The 23142-nt window shown below is 42.6% G+C and overlaps 1 protein-coding gene across 2 annotated transcripts in view; it reads right to left on the bottom strand.

Annotated features, from left to right (window-relative positions):
* Positions 1 to 23142, bottom strand: part of znf609b (zinc finger protein 609b) — an 82452-nt gene that overhangs the window by 4696 nt on the left and 54614 nt on the right. For both annotated transcript variants that reach the window (XM_067453649.1, XM_067453566.1), the window contains exons 3-5: positions 12657 to 12882; positions 2747 to 2834; positions 65 to 2375 (exon numbers count right to left, since the gene is read on the bottom strand). In XM_067453649.1, the coding sequence (XP_067309750.1) occupies positions 65 to 2375; positions 2747 to 2834; positions 12657 to 12882 (2625 nt within the window). The remainder of the gene's footprint in view (positions 1 to 64; positions 2376 to 2746; positions 2835 to 12656; positions 12883 to 23142) is intronic.

The raw sequence follows: 23142 nt of genomic DNA, 5'->3' as shown, positions 1-23142 counted from the left end.
GAACTATCTCTCTAGCTTGCAAACAGTGCAGTTGTTCAGTTCAAGAATGACATGTTTGCCTCACCTGTCTGTACCACATGGCTTGCTCCATACCCAGCCTGGCAGACTCTACACTTGCCTTTGAGTCATCCTTTCCATGATGACCAGCTTCACTGAGCTTCATTTTAAGCCCCTCAGCCTGCTGTGGCTGCAGCTTGACCTCCTCCCCTTTAGGGATGATGACTGACTTGACAGGTTCGGAGTTAGTGTCTCTCTGCTTGCCAGTGGCCTGTGGCTTTCCAAGGTCTGAAAGGCTGGGTGCTTTTGTTAGGCTTGGAGGAACAGGGCCCTTCTGTTTCCAGTCCTCCTTCATAGAGGCTTCCCTGTCCTTTACACCTGAATCAGGCTTTTTCTCAGCAGACCTGTGCTGCTCAGCCATGAGTCTCTGCCTCTCCTCATACTGCTGCCTATAGGTTGGATTAGTGTTCATGAGGTGGTTGTGATATACCTGGTCTGGGTATCCATATGGGGGGACATAGTATTGGTTGTAGTAGAGCGGCTGCATGTACATATTGGAGCGCTGCTGAATGACCGAGGCTTGCTGCTGTTGGTGTGGCTGACTTGAAACAACCTCAGCTTTGCGCTCATCCTGCACGTCCACCTTCGCCTTCTCCTCTGGCAATTCTTGTTCATCTTCTTTCTTCAGTTTCACAGCTTGCACATCTGGTAGAGGACCACCACCAGTGGAGCCACTAGGGCTAGGGTGGGTGTAACTGGGAGAGTAGTAGTTGTCATAGTTAGCGTAATACGAAGATTCCTTAGAGGATGCCTGAGGCGGAAAGAGAGCCTTTTTCGCACTGTCCCTGCCTGACTGATCTTCAGTCTTGACTTTGACCCCTTCCACTTTGCCTTCCCCGTCCTCTCCTGCGTCAGATATGTCAGAGTATGCAGGACTATTCGTCTTTACTGAGGAACTATCAGCCCCATTCTGGGTGACAACGTGAAGAGGAGTGAGAGGCTGTCCGCTGCTATCCACACGACTGGCCACCCCGATGGATGGACTGGGAGCATTGTCAGTGAAGCTGTATATCTTATCCGCCTCTGCCTTCATGCTAGCAAGGCGGCTTTGATGAGGGTCTGAGGAGCCATTGAGATGACCTTCACTTCTACTTCCTGGGTCAGAGGTTTCAGAGTATGGACTTTTCCCCTCTTCGGTTTTCCCGCTTTTTGCTGGGAGCTTGGGACTGTCTGCATCCTTGGCCAAATCTTTCTTTTTCTTATCCTTTTTCTTTTTGTCCTTGGAGCTGCTCAAGGCTGGATTAAGTGGCGACGAGTCCCCAGCTACACCTAACTTAGATTGCATGCCTTTTAGCTGGGGACTCTTGGGGATGCCCTGCAACAGGTTGGGCATCCCAGGGGGATGGTTGGGGCTTCCACCACTGAATGATGTTGGCTGCAGAGAGTACATCTGCTGAGAAGGTATGGATGGAGCCATTGTCCTGGAAGATTTCATGTTCTTCTGGGACAGCTTGTCAGATTTGACATTGCTGTTGGGCTTTTTGGACTTCCTATCCTCTATGCCATCATTGCTAGCCTCATCAGCAGTGACGCAAGGCCCATCCTCACAAACCTCCATAGGTGTGCCACAAACGTCTGCCTCAACATCGCCATTCTTTTTCTTTGCCTTAGAGCCAAACTTTCCAGGAGAAGGAGATGGACTCTGAGCATCAAAGCCTCTTCCTTTAGGCGTGACAGACCGTGCTGGGGAGAGAGAGCCTTTCTGTGTAATCGAAGCTCCATTGCAACTTCCTGGCTCTGGATGAAGAGAGGATTCTTCCCCATACTCGCTGTCCCCATCCATGTCTAACTTAATATCATCGTCATTATGAGCACGAGCCTGATGGTACTTCAAGCCATTGATGTGCTTGTACTTCTTGTTGCAATTGGGATGTGGGCAGTCAATCAATACAGGTGAGGGGCAGGTTCTGTCTAGTGGAGGAGGAAGGGATTCAGTTTTGATGATAGGAATTGGGAGTGCAGAAGAGGTCATTCCACCATTTGAATTTGTGCGCATACGCTTATTGCCTTTAGAATCTTCAGAGCTGGAGTTGGGCTCCATGTCTGATGCAGGCTTGCTCTTGCGCTTACTGGCCGAGGAGGGACTGGCTTTTATATCCTCTGTGTTGCTGTTGGGAGGAGTCCTGCGCTCAGAGGAGTTTTGGCTTCCACGTCGACCCTTGCTGTTGGAACTTGCTCTTGTCTTGCTGTTGTTGCTGCCCTTATTATCAGACGAGTTGCTGTTCTCATTTACTGGGGTGTTGCTATTGGGTCGCATTCTTTTACCACGGCCACGTCCATTTCTCATTTCTAGATCACTTGTGGGAGACTCACAGAACCTGAAAGAAAAATGTACATTATTTATAAGACCTTCACAATTAACTTAATAGTTAGCCGTCATGTCAATCCCTAAATGAAATGCTGTCAATGGATAAATTAGATCACAGTTGTTATTGTAGATTCTTGCATTAAGCCAAAGGAGGGATTATATTCTTATCACCTGATAGGCTTGGTGATGTGTGTGTTTTTAATAGTGTGCCTCATCCCTAGGGGTTATGATGTGATACACCTGGCTTACTGCTAGTCTAGAGGGAGTAGGGGCAAGTGAAGTGGGAGGAAGGGAGGGGGGCTGACAGTCAGAGACCAGAGAACAGGATCCTGGTACACTTGACTTTCTTGATTTGAAATGTGAAAAAAACATTTTACATACCTTGGAGGGGCCCAGTCATGACGTGTACAATCCAAAAGTGTTCCGACATATGTTTTGTTCCTCCAGGTAACGTTAACCACCAGCATACCTGTAAAAAATAAATATGACCCTTAATTTAATGTGAGAATATCTCTGGAGGCTCAATGACACACTAATACTATGGAGTTATAATTCTAATGCTCCTCCACCTCATTCACAATATTCAATGCACAGTCCTGACAGAAGCCACAATTCCCATTTAAAGAGTTCAAATGGAGGCTTTCAAAACAGCCATGCTATTTTATACGGTGTACTTCATGATTACACCAACTAAAAGCTGTAAGAAGTAGAGTGTGTCATTTCTGGAAGGAAAATTGTTTGATGGTGTCCTCCATCTGACTTTGCAGTACTGTGAGCCGCCTCTGCAAATGGTTTAGCAATTGTGTGAAAACAGCTGAAGCAAATGAAAATGTTTGTGTCTGGCAGTGATTCAGAGGCTTCGCTACAGAAGCTTGGACAGGTAAGTGCCTGATATTTCTATTTTACACTACCATAATAGCAGGCAAAATCAATATAAGACTACAATTAAATGCCCTTAATAGCTCATGCGAGGCAGTATAATGTTGTGTAACACTGATATGGCTTCAGTCAGACTAATGTATTTCAGGTAAGCCACTTTTATGCTAAGTATACTATTTTGTGCACTTAATGAACATTTGTAGAATGTTGGTTTATTCAAGGAGGAGTATCAAAACCTTTTTCTTGTTTTCCACCATCCCAAGCATTATAGCATGGGCATCTGAATGTGAGAGCTGAATTCATGACCGTTCCTTTGAAAAATGTCAATGGAGGTCAGTCGAAGGGCACATTAGTGGGGCCCCTTCCTATTTCACTTGCAGTCATTAGTGGTTCTCTGGCCACCTGTCTGAACCCAGACTAAATGAGGCTAAATGGCCGGCGTTTCACCTCTGATGCTCTTCAGAAGCCAGAGTGGAACAAACAGAAGCCTGGCATGTGCACTGCTGCACTCTTACACTCCATTAAAAACAGCTCTATTAGTTTTGAAAGGCTACACCAACTGAAGATTTACTAGCGGGGATTTAAATCCATAAATAGCTCACATGTAATATTTAAAATGCAAAACCCAAAACATAAAGAACTCAACAACAACAACAAAAATCACACACACACACACACACACACACACACACACACACACGCGCACACACACACACACACACACACACACACACACACACACACACACACACACACACACACACAAACAACATCACAAACACCACACACAAAAAATGTAACAGCTTATTTGTTGGTGATAAAACAATTGCAGTCATAATTTTTTTGTTTTTAATTGTTCATTGTTACTTAAGCCTGGTGATATTTTACAAACCATAGTTGTCATGCAATATGTCCACCCAAACTTTCCATTGCACTTGGAAATACATGAGCAGACTCCAGTTTTTAAAAAGAGCCAGAGTCTAAACTCAGCAGGAGGTAAGTTTGATTGATTTTTAAGATGCATGCACTTCATTGGCCTCATGGTGAAATCCAAGAAGTGACAAGTATGCAAATGAAAACAGAAAAGCTAATGATACAATCAGCTATGTTTTGCTTAAACCAACAGTCAATTCTGGCCATAAAATAGCAATGGGTTATTGAGGTGGCCCTGGAAAGAGGGTTGAATCAGGATACTGGCATATTAGCCTTGCTGTTTGGCACGGTTGTGTTTGCTGGCACGGAGCCCCTCATAGTCTGTGGGTGAGGGCTTTCTGGGCTCTACTTCAAGAGCAATAAACTTTCAGAAGATTTAGGGCTGACATTTGGAGGCATCAGCATGCACGGCTTGTGAGAGAGGATGCCACACCAACACGACCCTGGTCCGCTTCCAGCGTCCTGCAGAGGGGATTTGTGTCAGAGTGATGCCTAGAAATATTGCACCAATCTGCCTCTGACTGTTTCATCATGAACTGAGAGCTGTCTGCCCTTAACCTCCTGCCATTCTGGGATTCACGCACTGGGCTGAAACATGAGCAAGTCAATATGTCCATCCACAAATAAAAGGTTGCAGTGCACTAGATAAGATTTCCACAGTCTTTGGCTGAAATAAAGCACAGCACTGTTGATTCGAGGAAGTCAGGAGAGGACACTGCGACTCAGCAACAACTTGATCTGCAATAAGTCATGGAAGATAGATACTCTGTGTCAAAGCCCAGCGAGCTGCCTAGGCAACATTTGTTGTTTTACTAGTTACATTCCTGACACAAATGCTGCTAAATTATGTTTCCCTACAATATGCCTTGTTGAAATCTCAGAAAGCACTGTATGCCTCCATACATAGTGAAACTAAGGGAGATTCAACAAAAGTATTTGACTGACAACTACTGTATTGATGCCAATCAAGTCAACTGGGTGCTGGGTGTCCAAAATAGTGTACTGTACGAGTAGGGACTACAGGGAGTGCAGAATTATTAGGCAAATTAGTATTTTGACCACATCATCCTCACTATGCATGTTGTCTTACTCCAAGCTGTATAGGCTGGAAAGCCTACTACCAATTAAGCATATTAGGTGATCGGTCATCTATGTAATGAGAAGGGGTGTGGTCTAATGACATCAACACCCTATATCAGGTGTGCATAATTATTAGGCAACTTCCTTTCCTTTGGCAAAATGGGTCAAAAGAAGGACTTGACAAGCTCAGAAAAGTCAAAAATAGTGAGATATATTGCAGAGGGATGCAGCAGTCTTAAAATAGCCAAGCTTCTGAAGCGTGATCATCGAACAATCAAGCGTTTCATTCAAAATAGTCAACAGGGTCGCAAGAAGCGTGTGGAAAAACCAAGGTGCAAAATAACTGCCCGTGAACTGAGAAAAGTCAAGCGTGCAGCTGCCAAGATGCCACTTGCCACCAGTTCTGCCATATTTCAGAGCTGCAACATCACTGGAGTGCCCAAAAGCACAAGGTGTGCAATACTCAGAGACATGGCCAAGGTAAGAAAGGCAGAAAGTCGACCACCACTGAACAAGACACACAAGCTGAAACGTCAAGACTGGGCCAAGAAATATCTCAAGACTGATTTTTCTAAGGTTTTATGGACTGATGAAATGAGAGTGAGTCTTGATGGGCCAGATGGATGGGCCCGTGGCTGGATTGGTAAAGGGCAGAGAGCTCCAGTCCGACTCAGACGCCAGCAAGGTGGAGGTGGAGTACTGGTTTGGGCTGGTATCATCAAAGATGAGCTTGTGGGGCCTTTTCGGGTTGAGGATGGAGTCAAGCTCAACTCCCAGTCCTACTGCCAGTTTCTGGAAGACACCTTCTTCAAGCAGTGGTACAGGAAGAAGTCTGCATCCTTCAAGAAAAACATGATTTTCATGCAGGACAATGCTCCATCACACGCGTCCAAGTACTCCACAGCGTGGCTGGCAAGAAAGGGTATAAAAGAAGAAAATCTAATGATATGGCCTCCTTGTTCACCTGATCTGAACCCCATTGAGAACCTGTGGTCCATCATCAAATGTGCGATTTACAAGGAGGGAAAACAGTACACCTCTCTGAACAGTGTCTGGGAGGCTGTGGTTGCTGCTGCACGCAATGTTGATGGTGAACAGATCAAAACACTGACAGAATCCATGGATGGCAGGCTTTTGAGTGTCCTTGCAAAGAAAGGTGGCTATATTGGTCACAGATTTGTTTTTGTTTGGTTTTTGAATGTCAGAAATGTATATTTGTGAATGTTGAGATGTTATATTGGTTTCACTGGTAAAAATAAATAATTGAAATGGGTATAAATTTGTTTTTTGTTAAGTTGCCTAATAATTATGCACAGTAATAGTTACCTGCACACACAGATATCCCCCTAAAATAGCTAAAACTAAAAACTTCCAAAAATATTCAGCTTTGATATTAATTAGTTTTTTGTGTTCATTGAGAACATGGTTGTTGTTCAATAATAAAATTAATCCTCAAAAATACAACTTGCCTAATAATTCTGCACTCCCTGTACATTTGAATTTGAATTTATTTACTGTCATGTGACCAAGCAGCTTTAGTTGCGTTGCGTCATTTCACTTCCATTCATAAATCCCCTCCTGTGGCCTCATGGGATAGTAAGTGTCCATCGAACGCACACTTCAGAATTTTTCAGTAGTAGTAGGTAATCCGGGGACTTTTTGTTGACTATTTTCCAAATACTATGTCTTCGGACATACTATTATTTTTGGCGTACTGTTATTTGCATAGCATATAGTAGGGAAGTATTTGATTTTGGATGGTCTTATGACATGGCTTGGCAAATCTGGGCTATGTCCGAAATCGCTCCCTATACACTTAAATAGGGGAACGGCCATTTGTAGTGGTGTCCTAAACCACAGGAGACATCACAGAGTGCACTCATTCAATCCCACAATGCACCCCAATAACGAGCATACAACCGATGTATACTCAACTGCTAGAGAATACTAGGGCTGTAACGATATGTGGTATGAAATCAAAATCGCAATATGCAGGTCCACGAACCTATGTCGCGATGTGAGAAGGCAGAATCGCGACACACTCCTTCCAACTCCCAGAATTATCCTTCCTGTCCAGGTCCAAATTTTAAGTCAGCAGTATGGCAACATTTCGGCTACCCGGTGGAGAACAAGGATGGCAATCATGTAGTTGACAAGACCCACACAATTTGCCGTAAGTGTTTCAAGAAGCTTCCCCAACTGGCCAGCAACACAACCAACATGCAGATGCTGGAGACACACTGATAGATTATTTTTTATCGCAGACAAATGCCCGAGATCATCAGCAAATCAGTGCTCGTGTACACGAGTGACAATCACACAGTGTGAATGATCACAGACGCTATCAGAGAGAATCGCAGACGGGTCGCCAACGCCTGCAAGATATTTGGCATGCTAAATATCTGGACCTGTCAATAGGGTCTGGCTGCAGACTTGCAGTCTTCAGAACTCATTTCAACTTCTGCTGTGTGAAATGAGTTCTGACTGAAAATGACATCTGCGATGACCGACAGCCAATGAGAGAGTGAGATACAGCAGCGGGAGGTTCAGGGAGGAGTTATAGACAGAATATCAGTATTTTAATAGATATATTTACAATTCTATCAAACAGAAACAAAGCCTAAACATTTGCGCGTCGTTCAGCCGCAGCAGCACATTACACAATTATTTATTTACCTCAAACTCTCTTTGCAGAACACAATCCTGGCTCCCTCTGTCTCTCCAACAATTTCCTCCGCCATATCCTTTTTCCTTTTTCTCCACAAATCAGTGCACAGACAATTTGAAGCAAACTTTGTGCAGTTCATAATTTTTAATAACAATTCCAAGTCTTGCGCGAGAACTCCGATCTGACGCACGTGTGATCTCACGTGATTACTTGTCACATCGCACGTGTGTTTGGTTGGGAAACGTAGTTTGCGCAGCGGAGAGAGAGTTGTCTGCGATTCTTCCTCTTGTACAGTTTTATACAGTGTGAACTCTTCTGTCTCCGATCCATCGGTCAGTGTGAACCCCTCTGTCTCCGATCCATCGGTCAGTGTGAACCCCTCTGTCTCCGATCCATCGGTCAGTGTGAACTCTTCTGTCTCCGATCCATCGGTCAGTGTGAACCCCTCTGTCTCCGATCCATCGGTCAGTGTGAACCCCTCTGTCTCCGATCCATCGGTCAGTGTGAACTCCTCTGTCTCCGATCCATCGGTCAGTGTGAACCCCTCTGTCTCCGATCCATCGGTCAGTGTGAACCCCTCTGTCTCCGATCCATCGGTCAGTGTGAACCCCTCTGTCTCCGATCCATCGGTCAGTGTGAACCCCTCTATCTCCGATCCATCGGTCAGTGTGAACTCCTGTCTCCGATCCATCGGTCAGTGTGAACCCCTCTGTCTCCGATCCATCGGTCAGTGTGAACTCTTCTGTCTCCGATCCATCGGTCAGTGTGAACCCCTCTGTCTCCGATCCATCGGTCAGTGTGAACCCCTCTGTCTCCGATCCATCGGTCAGTGTGAACCCCTCTGTCTCCGCTCCATCGGTCAGTGTGAACCCCTCTGTCTCCGATCCATCGGTCAGTGTGAACCCCTCTGTCTCCGATCCATCGGTCAGTGTGAACCCCTCTGTCTCCGATCCATCGGTCAGTGTGAACTCCTCTGTCTCCGATCCATCGGTCAGTGTGAACGCCTCTGTCTCCGATCCATCGGTCAGTGTGAACGCCTCTGTTTCCGATCCATCGGTCAGTGTGAACCCCTCTGTTTCCGATCCATCGGTCAGTGTGAACCCCTCTGTTTCCGATCCATCGGTCAGTGTGAACCCCTCTGTCTCCGATCCATCGGTCAGTGTGAACCCCTCTGTCTCCGATCCATCGGTCAGTGTGAACCCCTCTGTTTCCGATCCATCGGTCAGTGTGAACCCCTCTGTCTCCGATCCATCGGTCAGTGTGAACCCCTCTGTCTCCGATCCATCGGTCAGTGTGAACCCCTCTGTCTCCGATCCATCGGTCAGTGTGAACCCCTCTGTCTCCGATCCATCGGTCAGTGTGAACCCCTCTGTCTCCGATCCATCGGTCAGTGTGAACCCCTCTGTCTCCGATCCATCGGTCAGTGTGAACCCCTCTGTCTCCGATCCATCGGTCAGTGTGAACCCCTCTGTCTCCGATCCATCGGTCAGTGTGAACTCCTCTGTCTCCGATCCATCGGTCAGTGTGAACTCCTCTGTCTCCGATCCATCGGTCAGTGTGAACTCCTCTGTCTTCGATCCATCGGTCAGTGTGAACTCCTCTGTCTCCGATCCATCGGTCAGTGTGAACCCCTCTGTCTCCGATCCATCGGTCAGTGTGAACTCCTCTGTCTCCGATCCATCGGTCAGTGTGAACTCCTCTGTCTCCGATCCATCGGTCAGTGTGAACCCCTCTGTCTCCGCTCCATCGGTCAGTGTGAACCCCTCTGTCTCCGCTCCATCGGTCAGTGTGAACCCCTCTGTCTCCGCTCCATCGGTCAGTGTGAACCCCTCTGTCTCCGATCCATCGGTCAGTGTGAACCCCTCTGTCTCCGCTCCATCGGTCAGTGTGAACCCCTCTGTCTCCGCTCCATCGGTCAGTGTGAACCCCTCTGTCTCCGCTCCATCGGTCAGTGTGAACCCCTCTGTCTCCGATCCATCGGTCAGTGTGAACCCCTCTGTCTCCGATCCATCGGTCAGTGTGAACCCCTCTGTCTCCGATCCATCGGTCAGTGTGAACCCCTCTGTCTCCGATCCATCGGTCAGTGTGAACCCCTCTGTCTCCGATCCATCGGTCAGTGTGAACCCCTCTGTCTCCGATCCATCGGTCAGTGTGAACCCCTCTGTCTCCGATCCATCGGTCAGTGTGAACCCCTCTGTCTCCGATCCATCGGTCAGTGTGAACTCCTCTATCTCCGATCCATCGGTCAGTGTGAACCCCTCTGTCTCCGATCCATCGGTCAGTGTGAACCCCTCTGTCTCCGATCCATCGGTCAGTGTGAACACAGCAGTGACTGAATGATTCCCCAGACTGTCATGCAGTGACCCGACGAGTTTGAAAATCGCGCAGTCTGAACTAGGCTTTATGTTCAAGTAATGTCGGAAAGATTGCACGAGCGCCACCATAAAGCCTTCATCCTCAGGTGAATTTAATGTAAATGCGGCAAGGCAAATCACTCCTGCACTAATTATTTAAAACCAAAATAAACTTTAGGACTTCTGAAGTTATCTTTATGAGAAGTGTGGGTGGACTGTCTGCAACGTCTTTAAGAGAGTGCAGCACAGCGGAAAGACATCTCAAAGTGTGTGAGAGATGTGTTCCCTGCCACGGGATCTTGCTGCTCTACTTCCCACCCACACAAAGTGTCACCACGATACAGATCTGCCCAACACCCCGATGAGGAAAATAACACATCAAAAGGAGAGATGCACACCAGTGGAACCAGCTCTCGCATCCCAAAGAGAGAGAGAGAGAGGTAGTGTATGACATCTGCCCAACAATGGTTCCCTCTCTGAAGTGAAAGAGCAGATGACTGGAGCCCTGTGTTTGAGAACCGTCCTGCAAAAAAAACAGATCCGAGCTGATGTCATGGAAGTGTGGCACTGGTTGGGAAGGGCTGTCAATGGCCACACAAACGGTCTTGTTTTTCTCTCCCTCTTGACCCTTCAACTGCGTTCTCTCTCCATGTCAAAGACACACACACTAGAGTGGCCACAGAGGAGCAGGGTGAATCAGACACACTGTGCCCATGGCAAGAGGAATAGAAAACACTTAGACAGCCAATGCGCTCTGAATGTTGATGAAGCAGCCCTTTATGTGTCGGCATTGGGAGGATGGCAGCAGGCAGAGTGTGGGCGGCACTTATTCCACTGCCTACCCAAGGCCTAGATATGCTCTCATTTAGGGATTCGAAGGAGATTTTTCCTTTTTATTCTCGACAATCAAGACTGAGGCTGGTGGAGAGCAGAACACATTGATGTTTCTGCAGTGGGCTATGATTAGAAGGCATAAAAAATAAAAAAACTTCAGAATCTGGCCAAATCCAGTTAGAATAAATTAAATTGCAAGCGTGAGGTGCCTTACGCTGCTCTGAATGAGAAGCTGAAATCATTACCAGGCAGGTGTTTTCATACAAGATATATAGATAGATGTACTTTATAGTTCCCTGAGGAGAAATTCAGGAAGAGACTAATATGTAAATTAGGACAGGAACAAATGATTATTTTGGTATATGTGTAGTGTGCTCTAGATCTACTTTAGAAAGCATTTCAGCCGTTGTATCCATTTGAAGAAAGCCGACGTCACAGTGCAAGTACTGAACTAAATTCCCTAATTGCGCTTTAATTGTCAAATACATACAAGGTTTACATAAACACAGCCGGTTATATCTGAAGTGAATGTAGACAGTTGTGTGTCAGTATATTGGATCCGCGCATGAGACATGAGCCTAATAAACCTGCTGACTTTGTGTCATTCATTTTAATCAAACAACAAAAGACAGAGAAAATCACCCACCGAATAACTTCAGTAGCATAAATGTATATTTAATTAGGTAAAAGCAGTTTAATTTGAAAATTCAAAATAGACCTTGCCAAAAAAAGTCAAGCACTGTTTATTTAATTTGTATCTAATATTGTATATTTATTTAGACTGATCTCATGAAATGGCATACGTATGATACGCAAATTCGTATGCCATTTTGGCGTGCTATCAAGACACATAATCGCTTTTTAGCGTGTTTATCAACGCCGTTTTATCCCATCCCCCTACATTGCCCCTACCCCTAAACCTATTCATCACTCTTTCACACACACACAATGCCCCTACCCCTAAACCCATCACACATACACACACTGCCCCTACCCCTAAACCCATCACACATACACACACTGCCCCTACCCCTAAACCTACTCATTACTCTCTCACACACACACACACACTGCCCCTACCCCTAAACCCATCACACATACACACACTGCCCCTACCCCTAAACCTACTCATTACTCTCTCACACACACACACAAACTGCCCCTACCCCTAAACCTACCCATCACAAGAAACATTTTGCATTTTTACATTTTGAAAAAAACATAATTTAGTAAGTTTATAAATCCATTTACATTGTGGGGACACACTCAAGCACACACACACAATGGTTCGTTTCGGCATAGACATTCATACGGAATCACAGAGTAGACATACACGCTGATAGCTCAAAATGCGTACTTGCCTCCTTATTCTCATTTTAAATAAAGACAACATAACACCTTTTTTCAGACTGCCTCTTCCTCAGTGTTGGCGGCTCTTGGCCAGAGTACGCTACAATAAGGTCCAGACTTATACAAGATCAATCGAAAAAAGTCTGGCTAATCGAAACGTGCACGGCCTTGCTAGTACAGTACGTTTTCTTACCGTCCTCAGTTTCCTGCCACACAATGCCCTCCAGGTTGACGCTGGTGCCCGGCTCGCAGGGTCCCAGGCACTCCGGCTCCGTGGACAGGGCGACGTCAGACGTGTTGACCGCCACCGAGCGAGTGCGCACCATAAGCTGCTCACAAGGTGAGGCGATGTCGCTGTTTCCCAAAGAGGCCAAGAGGTGAAGCGGCGGAGGGGCCGGCGTGGAGACCGGAGACTCCATCTGAAGAGAAAAACAGCAAGAGATAGACAAAACAAGCAAGATAAGTACTGGTGGATCTAAGACAGGAAATAAATGACACATGGAGAGCATTTGCACATGCCCTTCAGGTAGACTATTTTATGAAGGCTGTTAGAGAGGACCTGACCTGCACCCTGCTGGACCTCATTAAGAGCCAGAGATGCTTTGAGTTTCTTAAGCCTGACTCCAGGGAAACAGGGCCCACACAGCAGGCTCTCTGACACCACATCATCTCACGGCACGAGCAAAGGCTCATTTGTTCAATTAAGGTACAGTGGCTGTGTGTGTTCAGGCGCTCTAATTGACCCTACCTGCATTCAGGGGGCCGTGATGGACACCAGCCAGGTAAACGGACAGAAATAGACTGGTATGAATATGGCATGCTGCTTCACAGGGCACATCATGGTATTTTTTCTGTGAGATTCCTCTCCTACATATCTACGGTCTCTGAGTTAATGCATTATTATTATTACTAATATGTTTAGGAACAATTGGGAAGTGTTTGGCGCACGACTCCGTTATAAACCATAGATATCAGATCAAACAGAGCTGACGTGGAGACCAGGAGAAACGTTGAGCCATGAGCGAAGATCAGGGGTTTCAGTCGACAAATCACCAACATTCACCATGAGTTACTGTAGTTACACCTCATGATATATTGTGGAAAAAAGTCGAATGCTCTCAGGGTTTGTACAACCTTTTGGGAGGGGAATTTAAGCAAGGGCTTTCAAGAGCTTCACACTTTATCCAGCTCTAAACATCTAAATATTTGTATGTTATTTTTAATGCAATGATTAGTGAAACTAAAAGTTTAAAGGTGTAGGCCACTTTGTGGCAAACAAGCACTTTTATTTTAAAAATACATGAAATGACCACTTTAACCAGTAGATGGCAGCAGAGGAGCACTTAGTGAAGTGGCAATTTCCACTCCTTAATATAAAAAAGTAAATAATGGGAAAAAGTTGGATGTCACAAAGTCCCACACTTTTCTTAAAATTGTGACTAAATTACCCAGAATTTTTTTTTAAATCGCTTCATTTATAAATCACTGGAGCTGTCAATCAGTTCAGTGTGATACTATATCAGCAGTATAGTAGAACAATGGTACATTTGGTATATCAATTCATGCTCAGTGCTTCACTGTTAAATGTCCAATAAAAAATAAAAAAAACATGTAATATTAGTAACAACTTATTAGCAAAACAATGGCAATTTTATGATTAAATTAACTATGATAAAAATGTATAATTTACCGCTGGTGCCACTGCTCTCAAATGTTAGTCTGGAGCCTTGCTTTAAACAAAGAGAGAAAGATGCTCCAATATATATATATATTTTTTTTTTATGTTATCTAAAAAATAAGTCATGATGACACCAGCAACTGTAAACAATGACTTTCTGAGCTCTTAATCAACGAGATTCAATACCCACTCACGACCAAAACAAAGCAAAACATGCCATAGTTTAATTTGTCTTAGAACATACATTTTGTAATATATATATTCCCTCCAAAAATTGCACTTTGGTGCAATAAATAATTAACGGGGAAAAAAAAGATGACTAAATATATCATTAACCACAGGAATCATCAACGTTGGGCATGCGATCACCGCTGGCATGCAGAGGAGTAAACATTGGCCAGAAACGGAGAGAGGGGAATATTATATTATATGATTGTAATTATAATATGTTTGCTTTAGAAACCCTGAAGTCAAGGTCCAAAATGAACACTCGCAAAGCAGCAGTCATGAGTAAATCTAACATTACATGAGAAACTGTAAAGAAAACATGATTTACATTTATAATTTAGCAGACGCTTTAATCCAAAGCGACTTACAAATGAAGAGCAGAAGCAATCAAGCTAACAATAGGGCAACGATATGCAAGTGGCAGTCCATCCAGCACAGTACACACACACAGAGCAAGGTTTTTTTCCTAACAGAGAAAATATCTGCCGTCACATGTTTTCCTCCAGGACTCGATGTGGAATATCCCTCGCATGATGTCACCAAAGAGAAAATATGAGAGAGAAATGATTGCAAAGTGTAAACCAAAAGCAGCACTGCAGCGGGTCAGGAGTGTAAATGTGCATCGCATGTACAGCATCGTTGCTTCGGAGATGATGGGAAAGTACATTCACAAGTTTGGGGTCATTACTTTTTTTTGTTGTTGCCGTTCGTGAAAGTTTCTTTAACGCAGCAAATCAGCATATTAGATTAATTTCTGAAGGATCGTGCGACACTAAGATCCTTTGTGATGAAAATCACGTTTTTAATGTTTATATGTCGATGTGGTGTGTTTATTAAGCTTTCAGACAAACCATGTGCAAATTTATCGGTCAACGTCATAATTGCGGAGTATGTTCTCAAATACACAATTTGAAACCACCTGTTGAAACATGTTACCAATCCCATCAACGTGTGGGCGGCTTTAACAATGTTCTGATGAATTATATGCCTTTCTCCATTGACTTTCTATGAGGTTTAAAGTGCTTTCTGCTGGTTTGGCATCTGTCTGACTCTGAGATGGCCAACGGGAACATGGTTTGTGTAACATTAACAACTTGCTTATGAGTTGTTAATGTTGCTTATGAGAATGATTACAAAGGGGTTACATCTGAATGTTTCCTGTAAAAAGCTATGTTGAATAACATTAATTTGTTGCTTTGCCTGTTTTTGATTTGCATGATACCTCCTGCCATTTAAAAGCCGTTTAGCGAAGCTATCAGTCTGCGTTTGTGCTGAAAGCTTTAGGGTACAACCCGTCTGAGAGATGCCACCATGGTGAGTGATAAAAATGCATCCCAGGGCTGGAAAGAAGTAATCAAATGTAATCAGTTACATTACTTTAATAAAGCAATAGAAATAGTTACACTACTTATTACATCTTAAATAGGGTAACTTGTAACCTGTAACCTATCACATTTCCAAAGTAACCTTGCCAACACATTATCAGCAGTTTGATAATGCATTCAAGCCAATGGCTAATCATAATAATTACTTTTATGTGTCTGATGTACATTAAAACGCATTACCATTCTGACACATCAACCTGTATAATTCACTCTTCCTCTTCTTCTGAATCACTTTCTGGTTCAATCATATATTGCTGAATTAAACTCATATTGTCATTGTGTAACGTTTACAACCGTTGAGCGAGGGGATCCGGTAATCCGAGCTGCTGTGAGTGGGGGCGTGGCTAATTTGCATATTCATGAGTCAGTGTATGCTAAATGGAGCGAGGGTGTCAAGTTACATTCAAGCTATTTTAAGGCATGGAGAACTTATTTTAACAGGATAAAAAAATGTAAATGTCATTTTGATAACCAATGAGTTTTAAGGGAATGATGCTGAAAATCAGTTTTCCCATCACAGGAACAATTTACATTTTAAAATATCATTTCACATATGATTTTACAGTATTTTTTTATTACATTTGGTGAGCATGAGACTCCCAAAAACAAAAGTCTTACTGAGCCCAAACTTTTAAATGATGGCGTATTAATATAAGGCCTGGTGCATGATACAAAATCGAGTACTGTGTAGGGGTGTAACGGTACACGTATTCTCACAAAACCGTTACGGTACAGGGCTTTCGGTTTGGTGCATGTGTGTACCGAGCGGTACCGGAAGCAATCTTTAATAGTTTTAAGCGCATAACAGTTCAGTGTGAGTTCCCACACGATCATATTAAGTATTCAGTCCATATTATCACGAAATTCAAACGATAAATACCGTTTTGATGTTCTCTAAATGTGAGAGATCACTATAGGCTCTTCAGTTCAAACGGCGGAGCGGCACGCAAGTGAACGTGATTATCTCTTCCTAAAGAATAAACATGAATTAATATCTCAAGGTATGTTGAGGATACATTACAACTGCCTGAAACGTATCATATGTCATGTAATCGCTCAATGTTTCAACCGCGGAAAGACAAAACAGCTTAAGATCAATGTCCCTTTACCCGTAGCATTACATTTACCTCAGAAGTCATTCAGTGTCCACAGCTGTGTTAGTTCACTAGTAAAACAAACTCTTCCGCTAAATATATGCACTATATTAGCATATATTCACATTATATTCATATATAAACATTCATTATATTCTACTTAACCTGTTAGTGATGTCTAATAAATCTGTCATGATTTGACAGCCGTGTATAAATAATTATATATCAACAACGAATTGGAGGAGAAAAAAAAAAGGTAACACTTTAGTATGGGGAACACATATTCACTATTAACTCTGACTTTTTCCTCAATAAACTCCTAATTTACTGCTTATTAATAGATAAGGTAGTTTTTGTTGAATAAGGTCATGCAGAATAAGGCATTAATATGTGCTTTATAAGTACTAATAAACAGACAATATCCTAGTTATAAGCATGATGATAAGCAACTAGTTAATAGTTAATAACTGAACCTTAAAATAAAGTGTAACCAAAAATGATTATAATTACATTTAGAAGTTAATGCAACAACTGCCTTATGTGAAGCTTATGAGTTGATTATTATATCTAAAAAATAAATAACTGAATTGAGGCTAATATTTGGGCTCTGTTGTTAACCTTTAATATTACAATGTGTAGCCTAAGTAAAGACTCACTATATTTACAGCATTATCTTTAAAACACTTTTAGTTATAATTGAATTAATTTAAGGACAGTCCATTTTTTTCAGTGAACCACTGTTGAATAAAAATAAATAAATAAGCAATTTTGTAAAACTGTTGTACCAAGCCGTCAGATTTGAGTACTGTTACAGCCCTAGTACTGTGTGTTAAAAACATTCCCAACTCCTGATCTATGGGAGCTTTCACACCTGCCTCGTCTAGTTTGGTTGAATCGTATTTCCCTCTTTGGCGCGGTTCGTTTGGTCAGATGTGAAAGCAGCAATCGCACTCGGGTGTGCACCAAAAGCGGACCAAACAAGCGTAACGAAATGGTCTCGGCACGCTTTCAAACGAACTGGAGCGGTTCATTTGTGGTGGGAACATGATCCGACCTCGAACAGAACCAACTGCAAAAGTACTGGTCATTTTTGGACTAAACCAGCTGCCGTAGTCAGCTGTGCTGACATTATGTGCATTACATTACCTGATAGATCGTTGGCAAAATTTTCGGAAGATGAGCATGTCAGAGTTAGGAATATTTAATGCACGCCTCCGCTTGAAGTGACAAGCGATGTGCGCTTGCCGTTTGCAGCGCATAATGCTCTAGAGCGTTGTTTTCAAGTCCCATCCGCGCTTCATTATAGAAATGTATTGTTTGCATATTGTGGTAAATACACACAATGTAGTAGATTATGGCCAGGGACAAAACCAGCCTGTGCAGTCGTCTCTCCATAGTGTTATTAGGGTGACCAGAAGTCCTGAAAAATTCAGGACAGTCCCGAAATCTACACTGTTATCCCGACTCTGGCCCTAATTGTCCCGAAAATTATATTTAAGCAAAATCTTGACTAGCCTGATAAACATTAAAAACTGTCTGCAGAGGTTGAGGCGTCCTGTAACCAGCCCCCGCCGGCTGCTCATTGGCTGCAGCATTTCTAAGTTCTTAAAAAACAAAATGTAGGCGGCATGTACTGACGTCGGGCCTCCACAACCTAGGTAGGCTATAGCTGTGGGAATTTAAAGTTTTATTGTTTCTATATGTTTCTTATTAATCTATATGCACAAAGAAAATAGTCCCCTTTTTGTCCCCCAAAGGGTTGTAGTTTGCTGGCTTTTCCTCTTCTGTTGGAATTTTCCCACACGTAAATTCTGACCAATCAAAAAGCAGTTTAGGAAATATGCCATGGCCAATGAGTGATGTGGATGTTGTCATGTGCCTGCATTTTGTGCGTTTCAACTGGTTGAGTGTCGTCTAGCAACTCTCAATACCCTTCTGAGCTGTAAACGCCAAACTCTGGTCGGGCCAATCACATTGTGTATAGAGTCGGTGGGCGGGGCTTAACATAATGACGGCCGAGTTGCGCTTGCGTGCTTCTAGTAAACACAGAAGCTGGCGAACGGCGGCCGTTCGAATCAGCTTTGGCTGCTTGAAGTCTTATAAAGTCTTATTTGCTTATAAAGGGAAGATGTGTTCAGAGTTTAGCCGACCGGATACGGTGAATGTTTAATCTTTCAGCGAGCTCCGCTTCACCTTCGTTGCTCTGGTTGGTGGTAGCGCTATCCTATCGCGTGCAGAGGGAGTTTGAAAGACAACCGTTTATCCCGCCCCTCGGATTGAGCCGTCAATGGTGAGTTTCCAGACCAAACATCTTGATGTGGGTACGGCTTGTCAGGCTACTGATTTGGACCAAAGCAATCCAACAAGAAACCCAAAAAGCTGAAAAATGCAACAATGCATAATTCTTTGCCCTTGGTTCAGACCAAATAAACTGAACTAGAGATGTGAAAGGACCCTAAATGACGAAATCATGTGGACAAATAGTGAAGCATGTCTGAATTGTGCCTAATGGCCTGTTATCACCAGTGATTGAGATAATAACAGGTTCAGGAGCTCCATGACTGCTTTAACCTCCTGCATGAAACATCACACCAGCGAGAGAAGCTCCTGTCATCTCAACCGCCTGCTGATTTATGATCATGCGTGACTCGCCAGAGTGGAAGCTGGTGCGCTGACACAACAGACGAGCAAACATCCAGCTGTCAGCTCTCCCAGAAAACACACAGACATGCTCAAACACACTACAGGCCGTTCAAATATACTTACAGCCCTAATGTCCTCCGTACCACATTCATCAAGCAATTACCTCACAGGATCTGGATGTTCTCCGCTATACATCAATGAGAGCATTCAGGACTTTTAATAGTGACGAATAATGAGAGCGCATCTGCCGATACTGACACACGAGCCTTCAGAATGTAAATGAAAAAAAACTCCAATTGGTTTTGATGCCAAGCACCACAATCTAGCGGAATTGCCTTGGCAGAAAACAACCGTCATGCGCGCACAAAGAGCGGGTAGGAAAAAGTGAAGGCCTTCAAATCGAATAACAAAATTCCAGCTCTTCAACCTAATCTTTTCCTGAAATGAGAATTCAATGTGATGTATAAATCTTGCCCAAACGTCAATCATCTTTGGTTGAGCACAGATGCTTCTAATACTCTTGCAAAACACCAACATAGCCTAAAACAAGATAGAAGAAATGAAAGACCTGGAGAAATGATGATAAAGAGGCTATTCTCCAGCAGTCTCAGCCTCAGACGGCACACCCACGCTCAGGCCATTTGCGGATCGACTAATGCATTTATGTGCAGAAACCTTACCCAGTGTTTTAATCTGACTGCTAGTTTTATCAATACACTTGGAAACAGTCGTGAGGAATAAATAATCACTGGATTTGCTAAGGTAATACCAAGTAGGTAGGCATTGAATCTTTAAAGGATAGTCCCGGAAAGAGTTTCATTACGAGGCACTTTTAACAAGTACAAGATTTGGGTTTCAAATAAATATCTAAAAGTAAACTGTGGTTGGTTTAGAGAGTGCTCTCGTGTGTAAGTGGGTGGTTGTTGACTAAAATAAACTACAGTGCGAGGAAAACTTTATTCTGTTTAGATAAATATCAAGCGATGTTTGACTACACATCAGAACTTCTTCTCTGCTTATATTTCCTCAACTCTGTATTAGGTAGATAGTGGCTGACTGGGTTTTAAATATAAATATAGCCTATATATAAAAATGATAAAATAACAGCGATTAAGATGGACATTAAATAAAAGTCCAGAAAAAAATAATAATACACAATACTGAATTGAACTTCACTACAAAAATACCAAGACTAGTATGGATATACCAATAGTAAAGTGAAAATAATGAAGCGTTTATTGATCAGACACGTATTGATATAATTCCAAAACCTTCATAAAATGGCTGATTAATGACTGATTAATGACACTACTGACTACTGAGCAGCGATAATAAATATACACGTATTGATTAGGCAATAATGTATAGACATATGATTTATTAGGTAATAATAAAGCATAAATGGCTGATATTAAAATTCTATACTATATTTTGTGCAAAAATTTGTTTATTAAAATCTCTATTTTAAATTTAGGCAATAATACATTGTTTGAAATCTTGAAATGCAAATGTTTAAAAATCTATTCAATGATTTATCAAAAATGTATGTGGTTCAGATACAATAATATTTTGAGTTTCTATTTATTAAACAAATTTCCTTCATTGTATCAACTCAAATTTTTAATTTCAATAATCTCAAAATTAAGGCAACCACACTGTAAAAATTTTAGAAAAAAGTTACCTGGTTGCCTTAACATTTTGAGTTCATTGAAATTAAAATTTTTAGTTAATACAATGAACTTTTTTTGAGATTCGGCAACCTTTATTAAAATATTATTAAAAGATTTTGTAAGCATATTGGGTAATTGTGTGTTTTATTTCTGATGACAGTGAAACTATTTTTGTGCTATTTTCATGATTTATCACATTTTTTATGTGGTTCAGATACAATAATATTTTGAGTTTCTATTTATTAAACAAATTTCCTTCATTGTATCAACTCAAATTTTTAATTTCAATAAACTCAAAATTTTAAGGCAACCAGGTTACTTACTTTTTTAAGTTAAACCAACAAAAACCAACACAAATTTTTTACAGTGCAGGTTACTTACTTACTTTAAGTTAAACCAACAAAAAAAATTCACATGGTGGTCACAATACTGGCTCAATCTGACCGTCTATCACCAACTCTAAATGTAATTTAACTCACAAACGTCCTTTTCCAGGAGGTTATCAGAGTGTATAAAGCCCTTACAATGTGAGCAACAGTAAACTTTGACACAGAGGTCGAACTACGAAGCCGTTCCACAAGAGTGGAAGTACAACTCAGTCCTGAAGAATGCACAAGCCATGCATACTTAAGAGCTCAAAGCTCAACTCATTTCATTCGCAGAGAAACCAATAACTTCACTAAGCCAGGAAAAAGGCGAAGCGGCCAAAGAAGATGAGACGAATCTTCACAGCAGTTGCCAGATGAAACGGCTTAATCTGCAGCCGTCTGCGGAGATGCACCAAACAAACCGGGTCTGAGGTCTCTCGCCGACATCTTTACACACAATGAGAAGAGACTGGACCATCACCCTTCCAAGTGAGAGAAAACTGTTTGTGCATTCCTGTTTTTGGCTTAACCTCTTAAACTCCAGGACCATTTTTGGGATTTGCGCCTGGATTTGGCCGACCCAAATTGAAAAGCTTCCCATACACACATACAGTGGTCTAAGATCAAAATGTTGGTGTTATTTTACAGGAAACCCGTTGAAGTTACATAAAACACTGCTAAAAGTCATAAAAATGTAAGCATATGTTGTCTAAGCTGTTATACCCTTACAAACTGTCTGCAGGGTCCAAGAGCACACAGGGCCTGAGTTACACACTTTCGAAAATTAATTTATATTAAAATCAAAAAGCGTCTACATTTTTGGGGGGTTATAATAGCTCAGACAACATATACTTACATGTTTATGACTTTTAGCAGTGTTTTATGTAACCTCAAAGGGTTTCCTGTAAAATAACACCAACATTTTGAACCTAGACCACTGTATGTGTGTATGGGAGGCTTTTCAATTTGGGTCGGCCAAATCCAGGAGGAAATGGCACCAGAGTAATTAAGAGCAATACATTACTTGGTCTAAAACAAATGCCAAAGTGATGCATATCTCCAGAAAGTAGAGACTCTAAGCTTTAAAATGGTACCTCATATGACATCAGAGCTCCTCCACAGACATTTAAAAGGGAAAGTATTTACATGACGATGTCTTTCCGTGTCATGCAGGGAAGCGAAATACATCAAAACCACAACAGCAAAGATTTATTCTTGGCTAATTAAAAAACAATTATCCCCACTCCCCAGCATCCACTTCACTGATGCTTAGCCTTCCGCTAGAGCCGCATACAAGGATGTGATTTTTATAACTGATAAAGACATTTTCCGCAGGCAGAGGAAGATCTGCTACAGAAAGCCTGGCTGTTGAAACAGGACCTCTGCTTTCCCCAGAAGACATCCATAGAAAAACTAATAGAGAGGGAATAAAACAATTGCCTTTTATGAGTCCAAACACAAAACAGCAAGAATCAATCTGAGAATGATAGCAGTGCCTGAGGGTGAAATGTTGAGAAGGAATCGATGGAGGCTAATAAACAGGCAAACGGCACACGTGCATGATGGGCTCCGTGACGTCTTTGACCCATCAATCTCAACTGGAAACGGACAGA

Source organism: Pseudorasbora parva, chromosome 1 (genome assembly GCF_024679245.1).
Source record: "Pseudorasbora parva isolate DD20220531a chromosome 1, ASM2467924v1, whole genome shotgun sequence".
NCBI classification, from domain to species: Eukaryota; Metazoa; Chordata; class Actinopteri; order Cypriniformes; family Gobionidae; genus Pseudorasbora; species Pseudorasbora parva.
The sequence above is the reverse complement of the archived record's forward strand: the minus strand, read 5'-3'. Positions and strand labels throughout refer to the sequence as shown.